The sequence below is a fragment of the Oncorhynchus mykiss genome, chromosome 15, assembly GCF_013265735.2.
Source record: "Oncorhynchus mykiss isolate Arlee chromosome 15, USDA_OmykA_1.1, whole genome shotgun sequence".
NCBI classification, from domain to species: Eukaryota; Metazoa; Chordata; class Actinopteri; order Salmoniformes; family Salmonidae; genus Oncorhynchus; species Oncorhynchus mykiss.
In genome coordinates this window covers 67,995,469-68,014,118 of record NC_048579.1, presented here as the reverse complement: position 1 = coordinate 68,014,118, position 18,650 = coordinate 67,995,469, and the positions used below count along the sequence as shown (strand labels likewise).

Genomic DNA, 18,650 nt, shown 5'->3' with positions numbered 1-18,650 from the left:
CTTTCTCTCTCCCCTCCATCTCTCTCTCTGTCTCTCTCTATTTCTCTCTCTTCCCCCATTACTCCTCTCTTTCTCTCTCCCTTCCATCTCTCTCTCTGTCTCTCTCTTCTCCCATTACTCCTCTCTTTCTCTCTCCCCTCCATCTCTCTCTCTATTTCTCTCTCTTCTCCCATTACTCCTCTCTTTCTCTCTCCCCTCCATCTCTCTCTCTGTCTCTCTCTATTTCTCTCTCTTCCCCCATTACTCCTCTCTTTCTCTCTCCCCTCCATCTCTCTCTCTGTCTCTCTCTTCTCCCATTACTCCTCTCTTTCTCTCTCCCCTCCATCTCTCTCTCTATTTCTCTCTCTTCTCCCATTACTCCTCTCTTTCTCTCTCCCCTCCATCTCTCTCTCTGTCTCTCTCTATTTCTCTCTCTTCTCCCATTACTCCTCTCTTTCTCTCTCCCCTCCATCTCTCTCTGTCTCTCTATTTCTCTCTCTTCTCCCATTACTCCTCTCTTTCTCTCTCCCCTCCATCTCTCTCTCTGTCTCTCTCTATTTCTCTCTCTTCCCCCATTACTCCTCTCTTTCTCTCTCCTGCCCTTTCTCCCTCACTCTTTCTCACTCTGCTGCTGTTTTTGGTTTTCTGCCACTGCAGGAGAGATAGATAGGGAGGGAGAGGGATGGATTGAGATAAAGAGAGAGCGGGATGGAGAGAGAGAGGATGGATTTAGATAAAGAGAGAGCGGGATGGAGAGAGAGAAAGAGAGGATGGATTGAGATAAAGAGAGAGCGGGATGGAGAGTGAGAAAGAGAGGATGGATTGAGATAAAGAGAGAGTGGGATGGAGAGAGAGAGAGAGGATGGATTGAGATAAAGAGAGAGCGGGATGGAGAGAGAGAGGGATGGATTGAGATAAAGAGAGAGCGGGATGGAGAGAGAGAAAGAGAGGATAGATTGAGATAAAGAGAGAGCGGGATGGAGAGAGAGAGAGAGGGATGGATTGAGATAAAGAGAGAGCGGGATGAGAGAGAGAGGGATGGATTGAGATAAAGAGAGAGCGGGATGGAGAGAGAGAGAGGATGGATTGAGATAAAGAGAGAGCGGGAGAGAGAGAGGGATGGATTGAGATAAAGAGAGAGTGGGATGGAGAGAGAGAGAGGATGGATTGAGATAAAGAGAGAGCGGGATGGAGAGAGAGAGAGAGAGGGATGGATTGAGATAAAGAGAGAGCAGGATGGAGAGAGAGAGAGAGGGATGGATTGAGATAAAGAGAGAGCAGGATGGAGAGAGAGAGAGAGGGATGGATTGAGATAAAGAGAGAGCAGGATGGAGAGAGAGAGAGAGGGATGGATTGAGATAAAGAGAGAGCGGGATGGAGAAAGAGAGAGAGAGGATGGATTGAGATAAAGAGAGAGCGGGATGGAGAGAGAGAGAGAGAGGATGGATTGAGATAAAGAGAGAGAGAGAGAGGATGGATCAAAGATGTTGTGAAATAAATGGATGATGTGAACTTGGAGACCTCCTCTCCAGCTGTCTCCCAGATATACTGTCAGTCCACCATACGCCCGCCGGGAATCTGCCCAACAACTGCACTCTAACATTGCCCTAACGTTGTAGAAGCGCTGTTAAAATGTTTTTTCCAGACATCTGCCCACATGCGCTAGCTAAAGACATTATATCAATGAATTAAAACAGACTGACAACATTTTATCAGCATTTCTTTTTAAGGTAACGTAGACGTTGTAGCCAGTTGTGGCCACTTACCAGGGGTTCCTTCATGCATGTCTACTGTAGTGGATCAATGATCATTATCACAGAACATTGGAAGGACTTTGACGTCACGCTGACATATTGTTTCTGAGACATGGACCTTCTAGCTGGATGTTCTAGCCACCCAGGTGTTTGGTCCAGTCTAGTGGATCAATGTGCCTCAAAACATCAACATCTCTCTGTGTGTGTGTGTGTGTGTGATCACACTGCGGCTGCTTAGCCATTCAGCACACACAGGTTGACTTACAGGGAATTACCATTCTGTTGAAACAAGCACTTTTACGAGAGGGAGGGAGGGAGGGAGGGTTGGAGGGAGGGACAGGGTTGGTTAGTATATTGTCTTACCTTTAGGAGAGGGAGGGACAGGGTTGGTTAATATATTGTCTTACCTTTAGGAGAGGGAGGGAGGGAGAGAGGGGGACAGGGTTGGTTCGTATATTGTCTTACCTTTAGGAGAGGGAAGGAGAGAAAGGGACAGGGTTGGTTAGTATATTGTCTTACCTTTAGGAGAGGGAGGGAGGGAGAGTATGGGGGACAGGGTTGGTTAGTATATTGTCTTACCTTTAGGAGAGGGAGGGAGGGAGAGAGGGACAGGGTTGGTTAGTATATTGTCTTACCTTTAGGAGAGGGAGGGAGGGAGAGAGGGACAGGGTTGGTTAGTATATTGTCTTACCTTTAGGAGATGGAGGGAGGGAGACAGGGTTGGTTAGTATATTGTCTTACCTTTAGGGGAGGGAGGGAGGGAGAGAGAGAGAGAGAGAGGGACAGGGTTGGTTAGTATATTGTCTTACCTTTAGGAGATGGAGGGAGAGAGACAGGGTTGGTTAGTATATTGTCCTACCTTTAGGAGAGGGAGGGAGGGAGGGAGAGAGAGGTACAGGGTTGGTTAGTATATTGTCTTGCCTTTAGGAGAGGGAGGGAGGGCGGGAGAGAGAGGGACAGGGTTGGTTAGTATATTGTCTTACCTTTAGGAGAGGGAGGGAGGGAGAGAGAGGGACAGGGTTGGTTAGTATATTGTCTTACCTTTAGGAGAGGGAGGGAGAGAGAGGTACAGGGTTGGTTAGTATATTGTCTTACCTTTAGGAGAGGGAGGGAGGGAGGGAGAGAGAGGGACAGGGTTGGTTAGTATATTTTCTTACCTTTAGGAGAGGGAGGGAGAGAGAGGGACAGGGTTGGTTAGTATATTGTCTTACCTTTAGGAGATGGAGGGAGAGAGAGGGACAGGGTTGGTTAGTATATTGTCTTCCCTTTAGGAGATGGAGGGAGGGAGACAGGGTTGGTTAGTATATTGTCTTACCTTTAGGAGATGGAGGGAGAGAGAGGGACAGGGTTGGTTAGTATATTGTCTTCCCTTTAGGAGATGGAGGGAGGGAGACAGGGTTGGTTAGTATATTGTCTTACCTTTAGGAGAGGGAGGGAGGGAGGGAGGGAGGGAGAGGTACAGGGTTGGTTAGTATATTGTCTTACCTTTAGGAGATGGAGGGAGAGAGAGGGACAGGGTTGGTTAGTATATTGTCTTCCCTTTAGGAGATGGAGGGAGGGAGACAGGGTTGGTTAGTATATTGTCTTACCTTTAGGAGATGGAGGGAGAGAGAGGGACAGGGTTGGTTAGTATATTGTCTTCCCTTTAGGAGATGGAGGGAGGGAGACAGGGTTGGTTAGTATATTGTCTTACCTTTAGGAGAGGGAGGGAGGGAGGGAGGGAGGGAGGGAGGGAGGGAGGGAGGGAGGGAGGGAGGGAGGGAGGGAGGGAGGGAGAGGTACAGGGTTGGTTAGTATATTGTCTTACCTTTAGGAGATGGAGGGAGAGAGAGGGACAGGGTTGGTTAGTATATTGTCTTCCCTTTAGGAGATGGAGGGAGGGAGACAGGGTTGGTTAGTATATTGTCTTACCTTTAGGAGAGGGAGGGAGGGAGGGAGGGAGGGAGGGAGGGAGGGAGGGAGGGAGGGAGGGAGGGAGGGAGGGAGGGAGAGGTACAGGGTTGGTTAGTATATTGTCTTACCTTTAGGAGAGGGAGGGAGAAAGACAGGGTTGGTTAGTATATTGTCTTACCTTTAGGAGATGGAGGGAGGGAGGGAGGGAGAGAGGGGGACAGGGTTGGTTAGTATATTGTCTTACCTTTAGGAGAGGGAGGGAGAGAGAGGGACAGGGCTGGTTTATATTGTCTTACCTTTAGGAGATGGAGGGAGAGAGAGGGACAGGGTTGGTTAGTATATTGTCTTACCTTTAGGAGAGGGAGGGAGAGAGAGGGACAGGGTTGGTTAGTATATTGTCTTACCTTTAGGAGAGGGAGGGAGAGAGAGGGACACGGTTAGTTAGTATATTGTCTTACCTTTAGGAGATGGAGGGAGAGAGAGGTACAGGGTTGGTTAGTATATTGTCTTACCTTTAGGAGAGGGAGGGAGGAAGGGAGGGACAGGGTTGGTTAGTATATTGTCTTACCTTTAGGAGATGGCGGGAGAGCGAGGGACAGGGTTGGTTAGTATATTGTCTTACCTTTAGGAGATGGAGGGAGAGGGATGGACAAGGTTGGTTAGTATATTGTCTTACCTTTAGGAGAGGGAGAGAGAGGGACAGGGTTGGTTAGTATATTGTCTTACCTTTAGGAGAGGGAGAGAGAGGGACATGGTTGGTTAGTATATTGTCTTACCTTTAGGAGATGGAGGGAGAGAGAGGGACAGGGTTGGTTAGTATATTGTCTTACCTTTAGGAGAGTGAGAGAGAGCAGGGGTGGGTGAGAGGGATGGACAGGGTTGGTTAGTATATTGTCTTACCTTTAGGAGACGGAGGGAGGGAGGGACAGGGTTGGTTAGTATATTGTCTTCTAGATGGACTACTAGGGAGGGGTATGTATTGTGTGAAAAACGTCTGTTTGTTTGAGGGGGTTGTGTCTAGAAAACTCTGTGTGTGTAACATCCAATCATAAGAGTGACAGTTGGTTTACCCTCTCTCTGACATCCAATCACACCCCCAGTGAGATACCCTGTGACCCCTGTCTCTAGCCTGTCCTGTTATCCTCCTAGCATTACATGCTAACACAGCTTCCATGATAAGCAAGTGAATCATTAGCCTTCAGAGCTAGCCCATTATTGTCTGACAGACATGGACGGTGCAGATGTCACGGGGTTGAGTGGAAACGCGGAGGTGTCTGGTGAACAGCTCAGCAGAGGGAGCCTGTGGTAAAATTCAGTTTAACCGTGTTGTCAAGGTGACAGGGCTGGGGCAGAGTCGACTCACCCCAGCTTTAATAACTACAGCTGACGGCTATGATAAACTGTTTGTGTTTAGCGCTTGTGTCTCAGTCTTTCTCTCCCTCCTTACCTGTCTGTCAATAGCAGGGGCGAAGTGGTGTTCGTTCCGTCTGGTTCCTCTATTTGTACAGTTGATGTGACTACTTATCTGTCCTTAGTTGCACTGCAGTAGCTGCTTTCTCTGAGGTAAGTTTAGAGTTAGTAACTTTCCCATCTTGAGCTAACGTGGTGTTAACTTGCGCTACCTGTTTACAAGGTGGAAAATGACTTGTCGTCTTTGAGCTAACTATCCACTCTCTTTGAATATGAGTCTTCCTGTCTGTCTGTGTCTGTGTCTGTCTGTGTCTCTCTGTGTCTCTCTTTCTTTCTCACTCTCTCTCACTCTCATAATGACTACACTGGTTATTGCTGATGAAGCTGCAGTGTCTCTGCATAGAGCTGCTCTAGTCACAAGAGGACAGAGGGAGCGAGAGGAGTGGGAAAACTTGACGGAGCTCTCATTTGCGTCAGGAGCCCTGGCATTTGTTACCGCGGCGACAAGCGTGCGTTCCGCTTGATGGAGAGAATCATCCTGAGAGAATCTCCTCCCTCCCTCCATCCTCTCCTCCACCCTATCCCTCGCTAACTAATGTGTTGTTCTCAACATGCTGACAGAGGCAACCTTAAATGACTTTAATATTGTACACACTGGAAATGACAGGAAATTAATTGTGCTGATTCTTGTTTTCTCTCCTCTCTCTCTCTCCCACTTTCTCCTTTCTCTTTCTCTGTATCTTTCTCTCTCACCAGTGACATACTTAGATCTTGGCCCCGTCCTCTGCCACATGCACCATAAATTTGCTTAATACTCTTTGTATACGAGGGGCTGCGCACGAAGGAGATGTGGGCTAATTAAAATGTAATGGCACACACACACACAGAGTTGGCGAGTGAGTGAGCGCTCTTGCAGGTGGTGGGGTGGGTGGGTGGGAGGGAGTGAGGGCGGGTGGGAGTGAGGGCGGGTGGGAGGGAGGGAGGGAGGGTGGGTGGTTGGCAAGTGGGGAAATGCGGAAGACAGTGACAGTGGGTTCTGGGGTGTGTTTGACTGAGTGAAGCCGAATGCTGGTTTCCTTCATTATCTCCCCCTAATGGGTGAATAAAGGCTGGTGGGGGGCGAAGGTGTAAGAGCACAGATAATTTAATCTGATTAACAGCTGCTGTTGGGCAAATGACTTTCCAAGCACCTGGGTAATGACGTGGTTGGTTGGAGGAGTTTTTGGCATCTGGGGGGGGGGGGTGAGTTGTCTCACACACCAACAGAACAATCTCTCACTCACTCACTCACTCACTCACACACACACACACACCCCACCCCCCCTCACACACACACCCCACGCAGCACTTCCAACCTTCTCCCTGGTACAACAGCTGGGCAGGGTCCAGATAGCCAGGTGTCCAGTCAACATGACGACAGAGGGATGAGGCCCAGTAGAACAGGCCATAGAGAGGACAGTATTGTGGGGCAACATGGAGAACCAGACATTGCCAATCAGTTTGTAGATAGATACCCCAAAATCCAAACCCAAAGGCTTGAAATGTCGTGCCAAGTGCCCTATAATAGACAGAACCACGGTATACCTGCAAACTGGGGTTACGTTCCAGATTGACTGCATTGCAGTCGGCAACTGCTGACTGACTGATCTACAAATCACCTTGCATGCTAAATAACTCCTCACTATCACTTGTAGATCAGTCAGTTTGCTCAGTCACACAGTATATTAGACTTTCATATTCAGGACACAGGGAGGCAACCAAAGATAGGGCCTTAGAGAACATTATACACTATAGCCTTATAAACTGGTTTACAAACGGCCCAAACTGGAACAGCCTTGCCCAGATGTGAGAACACAAATATACCAACATTTATACAAAGTAAAGTTGGCAATTATCACTCTTTTCCCCCACGTGTTTTATTCCTCCCCTGCTTTTCTACGTCTCTTTGGGAACGGTGTGTGTGGGTTGTTAATTGTTCTCTTCAAAGCTTTCCCTTCTAAAAACAAACACATTTCTTTTCAGTTCACATAACAATGTGGACTATGTCCTCCTGTGTGCAGCTAATCACATGCAGTATCTGGGGAATGGGAGTGGTGTTTTGGACGTGAATAACACACACACACACACACACACACACACAGTAGGTACACACACACACACACAGTAGACACACACACTAGACACACGCGCACACACACAGTAGACACACACACAGTCGACACACACACACACACACACAGTAGACACACACACAGTGGACACACACACACACAGTAGACACACACACTAGACACGCGCACACACACAGTAGACACACACAGTCGACACACACACACACACAGTAGACACACACACAGTGGACACACACACACACAGTGGACACACACACAGATATACAGTGGAGACATGTGGTGCATATTTGAGAAGTGATAAGAACACTGTGCTGCCCATCAGGGGTTTCTCTGTGTCTCTGCCTGTGGCGAGCAAAGGAACCGGTATGACCCCTCATCAATATTGACGAGCTCATTGAGGGTGAGCATTGAAAAACGAACAGGGCCTTGGAGGGAGAGGGAGAGAGGAGAAGAGAGTGAGTATGCAAATAGTTCACAAACCAAGGGCATTACTTGTCAGAGAAAGAGAGAAATATAAAATAAATGAATCCCCACACACAGCTGTGAAAGTCTGTTCTTACTGGACCTAATCTCTCTCCATATTTGTTATCTCTCTCTCTCTCTCTCTCTCTCTCTCTCTCTCTCTCTCTCTCTCTCTCTCTCTCTCTCTCTCTCTCTCTCTCTCTCTCTCTCTCTCTCTCTCTCTCTCTCTCTCTCTCTCTCTCTCTCTCTCTCTCTCTCTCTCTCTCTCTCTCTCTCTCTCTCTCTCTCTCTCTCTCTCTCTCTCTCTCTCTCTCTCTCTCTCTCTCTCTCTCTCTCTCTCTCTGTTCTTCTTGCAATATTACAACAGCAGAAATAGCTTGACACAAAAAGCTGCAGAATTGTTCAGTAATTCCTACATAGGAAAATAACCATTAGGTTTAGTAATGGGAGAGGCTTAGAAATAATACAACAAGATAATAGTTAATCCTATTCAGGTACACACACACACACACACGAGATTTGCACCTGTGTGCTTGTGACTTCCTTGAGATTTCTCCTCCTGGACACAATGGAAGACTTTCCCTCAGCTTAGCCTTCCTCTCCCTGCTGCTTTGATGGACATGGGTGATGGGTGAAGAGATTGAAGAGATTGAGCTTCCTGATGCCCCCAGGTTTTGTGTGCGTGTGTGTGTGTCCTTTTGTGGGCACCTCTCATACCCATCCAAAACACCATTGTGGGAGTGTAATCTAAGTGAATGGGATTTCTCTACTAGCCAGTGGCGTATAGCGATGCTATCTGTCTGTCTTTGTGTCTGTGCTGCTGCTGCCCACACAGTCTCTGAGGTATTGGCCTGTTTAGCCCCAGAGCAGAGACATAGTCAGCCCTGCTCTATGCTACTCCCTAATGCATTCATATATCTTCTATATTTACATATATGTTTAATCTGTCCACCATCAATATACATATGGATTAAACCACCATCAATATACATATGGTTTAAACCACCATCAATATACATATGGATTAAACCACCATCAATATACATATGGATTAAACCACCATCAATATACATATGGATTAAACCACCATCAATATACATATGGATTAAACCACCATCAATATACATATGGATTAAACCACCATCAATATACATATGGATTAAACCACCATCAATATACATATGGTTTAAACCACCATCAATATAAAATTGGATTAAACCACCATCAATATACATATGGATTAAACCACCATCAATATACATATGGACTAAACCACCATCAATATACATATGGATTAAACCACCATCAATATACATATGGATTAAACCACCATCAATATACATATGGTTTAAACCACCATCAATATACATATGGTTTAAACCACCATCAATATACATATGGTTTAAACCACCATCAATATACATATGGATTAAACCACCATCAATATAAAATTGGATTAAACCACCATCAATATACATATGGATTAAACCACCATCAATATACATATGGACTAAACCACCATCAATATACATATGGATTAAACCACCATCAATATACATATGGATTAAACCACCATCAATATACATATGGTTTAAACCACCATCAATATACATATGGTTTAAACCACCATCAATATACATATGGATTAAACCACCATCAATATACAATTGGATTAAACCACCATCAATATAAAATTGGATTAAACCACCATCAATATACAATTGGATTAAACCACCATCAATATAAAATTGGATTAAACCATCTTCAATATAAAATTGGATTAAACCACCATCAATATAAAATTGGATTAAACCACCATCAATATAAAATTGGATTAAACCATCTTCAATATACAATTGGACTAAACCACCATCAATATACAATTGGATTAAACCACCATCAATATAAAATTGGATTAAACCATCTTCAATATAAAATTGGATTAAACCACCATCAATATGCATATGGTTTAAACCAACATCAATAAAAAATTGGTTTAAACCATCTTCAATATAAAATTGGATTAAAACCACCATCAATAAAACATTTGATTAAACCACCATCAATATAATGTACATATGGATTAAACCACCATCAATATAAAATTGGATTAAACCATCTTCAATATAAAATTGGATTAAACCACCGTCAATATACATATGGTTTAAACCAACATCAATAAAAAATTGGTTTAAACCATCTTCAATATAAAATTGGATTAAACCACCTTCAATATACATATGGATTAAACCACCATCAATATACAGTTGAAGTCAGAAGTTTACATACACCTTAGCCAAAAACATTTAAACTCAGTTTTTCATAATTCCTGACATTTAATCCTAGTAACAATTCCCTGTTTTAGGTCAGTTAGGATCACCTCTTTTTTTTAGAATGTGAAATGTCAATAATAGTAGAGAGAATGATTTATTTCAGATGTATGTCTTTCAAAACATTCCCAGTGGGTCAGAAGTTTACATACACTCAATTAGTATTTGGTAGCATTGTCTTTAAATTGTTTAACTTGGGTCAAACGTTTCAGGAAGACTTCCACAAGCTTCCCGCAATAAGTTGGGTGAATTTTGGCCCATTTCTCCTGACAGAGCTGGTGTAACTGAGTCAGGTTTGAAGGCCTCCTTGCTCACACACGCTTTTTCAGTTCTGCCCACACATTTTCTATGGGATTAATGTCAGGGATTTTTTATGACTTTGTTGTCCTTAAGCCATTTTGCCACAACTTTGGAAGTATGGTTAGGGTCATTGTCCATTTGGAAGACTCATTTAAGACCAAGCTTTAACTTCCTGACTGATGTCTTGAGATGTTGCTTCAATATATTCACATAACATTCCATCCTCATGATGCCATCTATTTTGTGAAGTGCACCACTCCCTCCTGCACCAGTCCCCCTTTTTCCTTCAAACATAACGATGGTCATTATGGCGAAACAGTTCTATTTTTGTTTCATCAGACCAGAGGACATTTCTACAAAAAGTACGATTTTTGTCCCCATATGCAAACCGCAGTCTGGCTTTTTTATGCCGGTTTTGGAGCAGTGGCTACTTCCTTGCTGAGCGGCCTTTCAGGTTTTGTCCATATAGGACTCGTTTTACTGTGGATATAGATACTTTTGTACCTGTTTTCTCCAGCATCTTCACAAGGTCCTTTGTTGTTGTTCTGGGATTGATTTGCACTTTTTGCACCAAAGTACGTTCATCTCTAGGAGACAAAATGCGTCTCCTTCCTGAGCGGTATGGAGGCTGCGTGGTCCCATGGTGTTTATACTTGGGTACTATTGTTTGTACAGATGAACGTGGTACATTCAGGCTTTTGGAAATTGCTCGCAAGGATGAACCAGACTAGTGGAGGTCTTGGCTGATTTAATTTGATCTTCCCATGATGTCAAGCAAAGAGGAACTGAGTTTGAAGGTAGGCCTTGTACCAGATCAACAACATCATAGTGTTATGTGAGGCAGTATGGTACAGTAGTACCAGATCAACATCATAGTGTTATGTGTGGCAGTATGGTACAGTAGTACCAGATCAACAACATAGTGTTACAGTGCCTTGCGAAAGATTCGGCCCCCTTGAACTTTGCGACCTTTTGCCACATTTCAGGCTTCAAACATAAAGATATAAAACTGTATTTTTTTGTGAAGAATCAACAACAAGTGGGACACAATCATGAAGTGGAACGACATTTATTGGATATTTCAAACTTTTTTAACAAATCAAAAACTGAAAAATTGGGCGTGCAAAATTATTCAGCCCCCTTAAGTTAATACTTTGTAGCGCCACCTTTTGCTGCGATTACAGCTGTAAGTCGCTTGGGGTATGTCTCGATCAGTTTTGCACATCGAGAGACTGAAATTTTTTCCCATTCCTCCTTGCAAAACTGCTCGAGCTCAGTGAGGTTGGATGGAGAGCATTTGTGAACAGCAGTTTTCAGTTCTTTCCACAGATTCTCGATTGGATTCAGGTCTGGACTTTGACTTTGCCATTCTAACACCTGGATATGTTTATTTTTGAACCATTCCATTGTAGATTTTGCTTTATGTTTTGGATCATTGTCTTGTTGGAAGACAAATCTCCGTCCCAGTCTCAGGTCTTTTGCAGACTCCATCAGGTTTTCTTCCAGAATGGTCCTGTATTTGGCTCCATCCATCTTCCCATCAATTTTAACCATCTTCCCTGTCCCTGCTGAAGAAAAGCAGGCCCAAACCATGATGCTGCCACCACCATGTTTGACAGTGGGGATGGTGTGTTCAGGGTGATGTGTTGCTTTTACGCCAAACATAACGTTTTGCATTGTTGCCAAAAAGTTCCATTTTGGTTTCATCTGACCAGAGCACCTTCTTCCACATGTTTGGTGTGTCTCCCAGGTGGCTTGTGGCAAACTTTAAACAACACTTTTTATGGATATCTTTAAGAAATGGCTTTCTTCTTGCCACTCTTCCATAAAGGCCAGATTTGTGCAATATACGACTGATTGTTGTCCTATGGACAGAGTCTCCCACCTCAGCTGTAGATCTCTGCAGTTCATCCAGAGTGATCATGGGCCTCTTGGCTGCATCTCTGATCAGTCTTCTCCTTGTATGAGCTGAAAGTTTAGAGGGATGGCCAGGTCTTGGTATATTTGCAGTGGTCTGATACTCCTTCCATTTCAATATTATCGCTTGCACAGTGCTCCTTGGGATGTTTAAAGCTTGGGAAATCTTTTTGTATTCAAATCCGGCTTTAAACTTCTTCACAGCAGTATCTCGGACCTGCCTGGTGTGTTCCTTGTTCTTCATGATGCTCTCTGCGCTTTTAACGGACCTCTGAGACTATCACAGTGCAGGTAAATTTATACGGAGACTTGATTACACACAGGTGGATTGTATTTATCATCATTAGTCATTTAGGTCAACATTGGATCATTCAGAGATCCTCACTGAACTTCTGGAGAGAGTTTGCTGCACTGAAAGTAAAGGGGCTGAATAATTTTGCACGCCCAATTTTTCAGTTTTTGATTTGTTAAAAAAGTTTGAAATATCCAATAAATGTCGTTCCACTTCATGATTGTGTCCCACTTGTTGTTGATTCTTCACAAACAAATACAGTTTTATATCTTTATGTTTGAAGCCTGAAATGTCGCAAAGTTCAAGGGGGCCGAATACTTTCGCAAGGCACTGTATGTGAGGCAGTATGGTACAGTAGTACCAGATCAACATCATAGTGTTTTGTGAGGCAGTATGGTACAGTAGTACTAGATCAACAACAACAACAGTGTTATGTGGGGCAGTATGGTACAGTAGTACTAGATCAACAACAACAACAGTGTTATGTGGGGCAGTATGGTACAGTCGTACCAGATCAACAACATCGTAGTGTTATGTGGGGCAGTATGGTACAGTAGTTAGTACCAGATCAACATCATAGTGTTATGTGAGGCAGTATGGTACAGTAGTACCAGATCAACAACATCATAGTGTTATGTGAGGCAGTATGGTACAGTCGTACCAGATCAACAACATCATAGTGTTATGTGGGGCAGTATGGTACAGTAGTACCAGATCAACAACATCATAGTGTTATGTGAGGCAGTATGGTACAGTCGTACCAGATCAACAACATCATAGTGTTATGTGAGGCAGTATGGTACAGTAGTACTAGATCAACAACGTCATAGTGTTGATTCCTTCCTTTTTCTCTACTCATCTCTACTACTGGTTACTGACCTTTGACCTCTCCTGTCCCCCATCTCCTTCCTTCCTTCCTTCCTTCCTTCCTTCCTCCCTCTAACCCCCTAACCACCATCTCCTCTCCCCTTTGCTCTGACCTCTCTGACCTCTGTCTTTTAGAGGGATTGGGATAACACAGAACATTCTCATGGGCATTGAACAATGAAGTCATCTCCTCCCCTGTTTAGGCAGTACTATGAGATGCTGTACAACGCTGCAGATGAGTTGCTCAACCTGGTGGTGGACCAGGGCGTTCGCTACACCGAGCTGGAGTACATCCACGCCCTCAGCCTGCTGCAGAGGAGCCAGACGGGCGTGGGAGACCTGAGCACGCAGAACGTCCGGCTGCAGCGCCTCAAGGAGATCATCTGCGAGCAGGCAGCCTTCAAGCAGGCCACCAAGGACAAGAAGATCACTACTGTTTGAGAGGGGGGGGCATTGGGAGGCCGTTGTTGGCAATGGTCTGTTTGTATTACTGCCCAGTGTTTCTCAACCTCCTGTCTGGATAAAGGGTTTAGATTAAAGCTAGTATTTTTTAGAGCTTGCCTAGCAGTGCCAGCTAACCGTCTGAGGGACTGGTCAGCACCTCCACAGGGACTGGTGTTGACCTGGGTTTGTAAAAGTCCTAACTGAGTCTTCATTAGATCCCATGGCAGACCGTAAATAACCATGTAATATGTTTTGGGGGTTGAGATAATGCTGGTAGGCTGTACATTAATTATTTACTGATTTAAGGGTTGAACTTAGTTACCAATATGCATATGTTGTTGTAACTCATCTGTTTATTCACTGGCAAGAATGCAGCCAGTTCCTCAAGAAATCACTCACTCACACACACACACACACACACTCTCCAACTTAAAAAATGACTCCCTTCAATCATCCCATATGTGGTCGGCCCTAGTCTCACCTGTGGAGAATGGGGGAATTTTCTGAGAGTCTGGCTTTGGGGCCTTTCTCATCTCATTGTCTCATTACATCTAACTGCTGCTCTCAATTACAGCTCTACCTCCAGCTCTCCCTCGTGGGCCCGCTGACTGTGTCTGCAATACCAGATGCCAGATTAGACTGTCTAGATTATCACTTCTCTCCCCCTGCTTGTGGCCATTTTGTGGCCATTCTTCTTCCCCAAGGACAAAGAAAGGAATTGGTTCCCCACCTCAGCTGTGGTTCACTCTATTTTTCTCTCACTTTTAGAATAATGTAGATTGGATATAATGTAGCTATAGCCGATTCTGATTAAAGTATTTGCCACTGTCCTGAAATGCATTGACTGTGCTGCAGCGTTGAGGTGTACATGTGTGCTAGGGGATGAGGGCCAATGTATCCAGTACAATTTAAGTGTGTATTTTGTCCCAACACTCAAGGTCTTGAACTTAATAGGGATGTAATTGCAAATCACTACTCCCCTTCCTACCACTACAACTGTTAAAACTTCTGCTAGAACTATTCTAAAGTGAATACACTTCCAAGCAGTCACAAATCATTCCTTCCCCTGCATCCCCTCAGTATATTTAGTTAATTAACTCAGAGGAAAAGTACTTAACAAGAGCGGGGGAGGGAGGAAAGAGAACAGGGGAGAGTTGTGGCAGTGCTGTTCACCAGAACCCAGCGCCACCATCCATCATAATGACATGTAGGCTGGGATCAATATGAGCCTTGTGGTTGCCGGAGGGATTGCCTCGTGCCATAGGAACAGCATTTGTTTTACTCAGCACACTCAAGACGTACACACACAATAAACACGTACTATATTACACACACACACTATGGAGGTCTCTATGGCTTGCAGTACTCTGCACAACTGATGAGTTTTTTTCTGCTGATTTGGGAACAAGAGAACACTCCATCTGGATTTAAATGATCCGGTATATCGGACCCCTATACCCACATTTTAAATAATGGGGCAACTCATTGTAAAGATCTACAAATATATTTCACTAGTTTTTTTACGCTTTGCTTTATTTGTTTGTTTACTAAGACCTGTCGTTTTGCACATCTACAGTGTGTAATATGAGAGTGGTTTCATGTCTGATGAGTTTTTTCACACACATCTGATAAGAATGGACGTGAATGAGTCCCGGTGTGATTTAAGGATGTACTTTCTCCATTGTCTGTTAAACGTCCCTTTCAGACCAACACCTTGACTATCACTCCTTCACTCAATTAAAGAAAGATGACCTGCCATTGTGTACACTGATCTTGCTGAAATAAAACCTCAAAATTCCCCTGTGTATATGAGCAGTTTGTGTGTTTTTGTACAATGAAAAGAGCCAGTTTCCTACCTTGTGTGGTCAAGGGACTAGTTTCTTCCATTGACACAGAGGAATTGACGAATGCCATACAGAACGAATCACTACCCAGACAACATGGTCTGTCTATGTGCTGTTGCACCGTATAATTCAAAGTCTTTTCACATTGACACAAATTGACTTTGTCCGATGATGTCATTTTACATAGACGGATCCAAAATATACACTGTCAGGAATTGAGCTCAGCTGCCAGATCTGATGGGATGTCAGAAGAAGGCTTTTCTATAGAATGATCAAGACCTGTTGAAAGATGTCTGATGCACAAAGCACACTGCTTGAAATCTAGTATGTCAAGCTTTTTTCTGCATTTTGGTGAGCATGATGGAGGTTTCAACATGGTGATTAGTGTAAAGTTATTAGAAGATTTAATGGCTAATATTTGTCTCGAAACACTAAAATGAAAATGCATGAATATATTAATTTTTCCAGACGGTGGAACCTGGGAACCAGGGTTTGAAAGGTTTTATGAACTGTTGGGAAGTAAATGAATCAAAAACGACATCTCCCACAGTTCAATTCACCTACTGACGCCTCGTCTTCGTTACTAAGCAACAGAGAACGCTATCTGCGCCAGCTGAGCCAACTTTCAAAATAGCTACCTACCGAGGCTAATTAGTTAATAAAAATATCCCCAAAGTATTCTCATGCCAAACAATTTCATCCAAAATGTCTTCTACTTCGACCATTTCCAATTTGCAAGATATCGGGAAGCAAACATCGCCCCAGTATTCCTCTGGGTCACCCACTTGCTACCCTCATGAGTCAGTGACACAGGAGACCACTGATGCGCAACCATTTCCTGCTGCTGTTCATCATCCGTGTGCAGACACGTTTTCAACCTCCGAGGAAGAGAAGGAGGAGAAGACAATGGAGGTAAGGGAGGAAGCTTGGGGTAACAGCTAAATTCATAAAGATGCTAACTACTTTAGTCAGATGGGCCATGAGGCTTGGTGAGTAACACGCTGTTTCTGTTAATTACTTTCAGGATGCAAGCAACTTCTCTCTTTCTCTCTCTCTCTTTCTACTTGGAGTTGGAGTCATAATAACAGAAGTTTGGTGCATAAAAACAATGCATTGACAGTGCATGACTTGTTCTATTGTGTACTGCAACATGTTTTGATGTAGCAATGTCTCATACAGAAAAACGATGGTGTGTTGACTGAAGAGGAAGTTTCCAGCTGTTTATCCAACCTGGGACACTCTGCCACTGGACTAGAGCATGTCTACCAGTTCCTCTCTGCGCCTGTAAGAACACACACAACACACACACACTTCAGGTTGATAGTGTAACCCCATCAATCACTGATAATATGCTTTACAGGAGTAACTGTTTACCATCAGACTTTTCACGGAAGAGTATCTAACAAATCTGTTTACTTTCCATTTGTGTTGCATTTCTTAACTTGTTTTGTTTTCTATGTCATGTGGAATTCAATTTCGGAATATGTCTCCATCCAGGGTCGAAATCTGAATAATGTGTCCATCCTTTGCAATTACGTCCACCTTCAAAAGCTAGAACTTCCTTACAACAAAATAAAAGGTGTGTGTGTGTCTCACATTAACAAATGCACTGTACGCCTTGTTATGATTCTAATTACTGATATAGAAAATGTAGCTTGATTAGCCTAATTAGTTAAACAATGGTTCATTTCTCATCGGTGCCCTTGTAACTTCTAGGCTTCTGGTTTGTATAATAACAGTTGTGTGTCAGGTGTTGCCATCTCTCCCCCTCTGCTCGCCCGACTCTCCTGACTCTACTAATGCATGTTGACTGGTAGATTTATCCTGTGTAAGCCACATGCCGTATCTCATCATCCTGGATGCCTCCCACAACCAACTCACCGACTTCTTTGGATTCCAGCCGCCCAAGAACCTCAAGGTGGGACCTTCAACAGACAGGATAAGACAACGCTTGATTTGTGGCTTGGGGTTTCTTGCAGCCTGTAGTCCCAGAAGATGGGTTCCAATCATCATAGACCATTTATACTGTAGTGTCCTTCCATATGCTTACTAAGTATTACCTACCCTGGAATGACAAGGAACTTACCAGGGTTGACTTCTTCTTATTGTTTATCAGTGAGTTATACAGTACTAGTAGAATGTATCATACTATACATGCATTTGGTTGTTTATTTTCATATTTCTTCAGTGCAAAAAGCATTTAAAGATTGGTCCACTTGATTCATTATTCATGTTTGTTGTATTCCGCAGGAGGTAAACTTTTCCCATAACCAGATGTCCGTGATGACACATTTGTCAGCCTACTCGTCTTTGAGTAAACTGAATCTGGACTGTATCCTTCGAAATGTATTTACACAGACACACATACATGTCGAGTTCTTATCTAGACTACTTCCTCATTGTATACCATTCTTAACGTGTGCCCCTTCTGGATAGACAACTGTTTCAGTGAGATCGGTGGTCTGCTGCATTGTGCCAGCCTCACACACCTCAGCCTGGCACACAACAAGATCTCCTGTATCAGAGGCCTGGACAACCTGCCAATCAAAGACCTCTGTCTGGTAGGTCCTAACTGCTCCACCTGTTTCTTGAATTATTCCATTTCTAACACTTTTCATGTGTGTCATATATGGAGATGTTACATGAATAATTACATTGCGTGTGTGTTTGTTGAATAATTAGATTCTTAAAGATAATATTTTACCATGCGTTATGCTCATATATGAATATGCCCATCCGGTTGTATAGACGCAGCTCTCTAAGCTCATCAGTACTATGGTTAGCGGTTGGTCTTGTGGTTGATTTAATATGGCCTACCGACTAGGACACAAGTGTTTTCCTGTGAATCAGTTGTTTTGTGTTTTCACCTTGATGTCCCTTCCTGGTGTCTACATTCTTCCATTACGTCATGGCTTTTCTAAAAGGTTATCCCCCCAGTGTGGTGCCAGTTATGTTACACACAATATTTGAGCACTTCTTTCTCTTCAAACATGATGACAGCAGGTGGTGTATTTTTAACTCTCCCC

General features: G+C 43.7%; 2 protein-coding genes across 5 annotated transcripts in view; both read left to right on the top strand.

The window, feature by feature from the left end:
• The window catches only part of LOC110513021 (exocyst complex component 4-like), a 241,406-nt gene extending 225,819 nt beyond the window's left edge, over positions 1 to 15,587 (top strand). Inside the window, exon 18 of the mRNA XM_036945079.1 lies at positions 13,540 to 15,587. Coding sequence (XP_036800974.1) covers positions 13,540 to 13,777 — 238 coding nt within the window. The 3' untranslated portion in view covers positions 13,778 to 15,587. The remainder of the gene's footprint in view (positions 1 to 13,539) is intronic.
• A 610-nt stretch (positions 15,588 to 16,197) lies between these two features.
• The window catches only part of LOC110500996 (leucine-rich repeat and guanylate kinase domain-containing protein), a 31,688-nt gene continuing 29,235 nt past the window's right edge, over positions 16,198 to 18,650 (top strand). The window contains exons 1-6 of one of the 4 annotated variants that reach the window (XM_036945076.1): positions 16,198 to 16,536; positions 16,804 to 16,908; positions 17,122 to 17,203; positions 17,442 to 17,542; positions 17,875 to 17,956; positions 18,061 to 18,185. In XM_036945076.1, coding sequence (XP_036800971.1) covers positions 16,330 to 16,536; positions 16,804 to 16,908; positions 17,122 to 17,203; positions 17,442 to 17,542; positions 17,875 to 17,956; positions 18,061 to 18,185 — 702 coding nt within the window. In that variant the 5' untranslated portion in view covers positions 16,198 to 16,329. Of the gene's footprint in view, positions 16,614 to 16,803; positions 16,909 to 17,121; positions 17,204 to 17,441; positions 17,543 to 17,874; positions 17,957 to 18,060; positions 18,186 to 18,650 lie in introns of all 4 variants that reach the window. The other 3 variants (XM_036945074.1, XM_036945075.1, XM_036945077.1) reach the window with 3 other exon arrangements.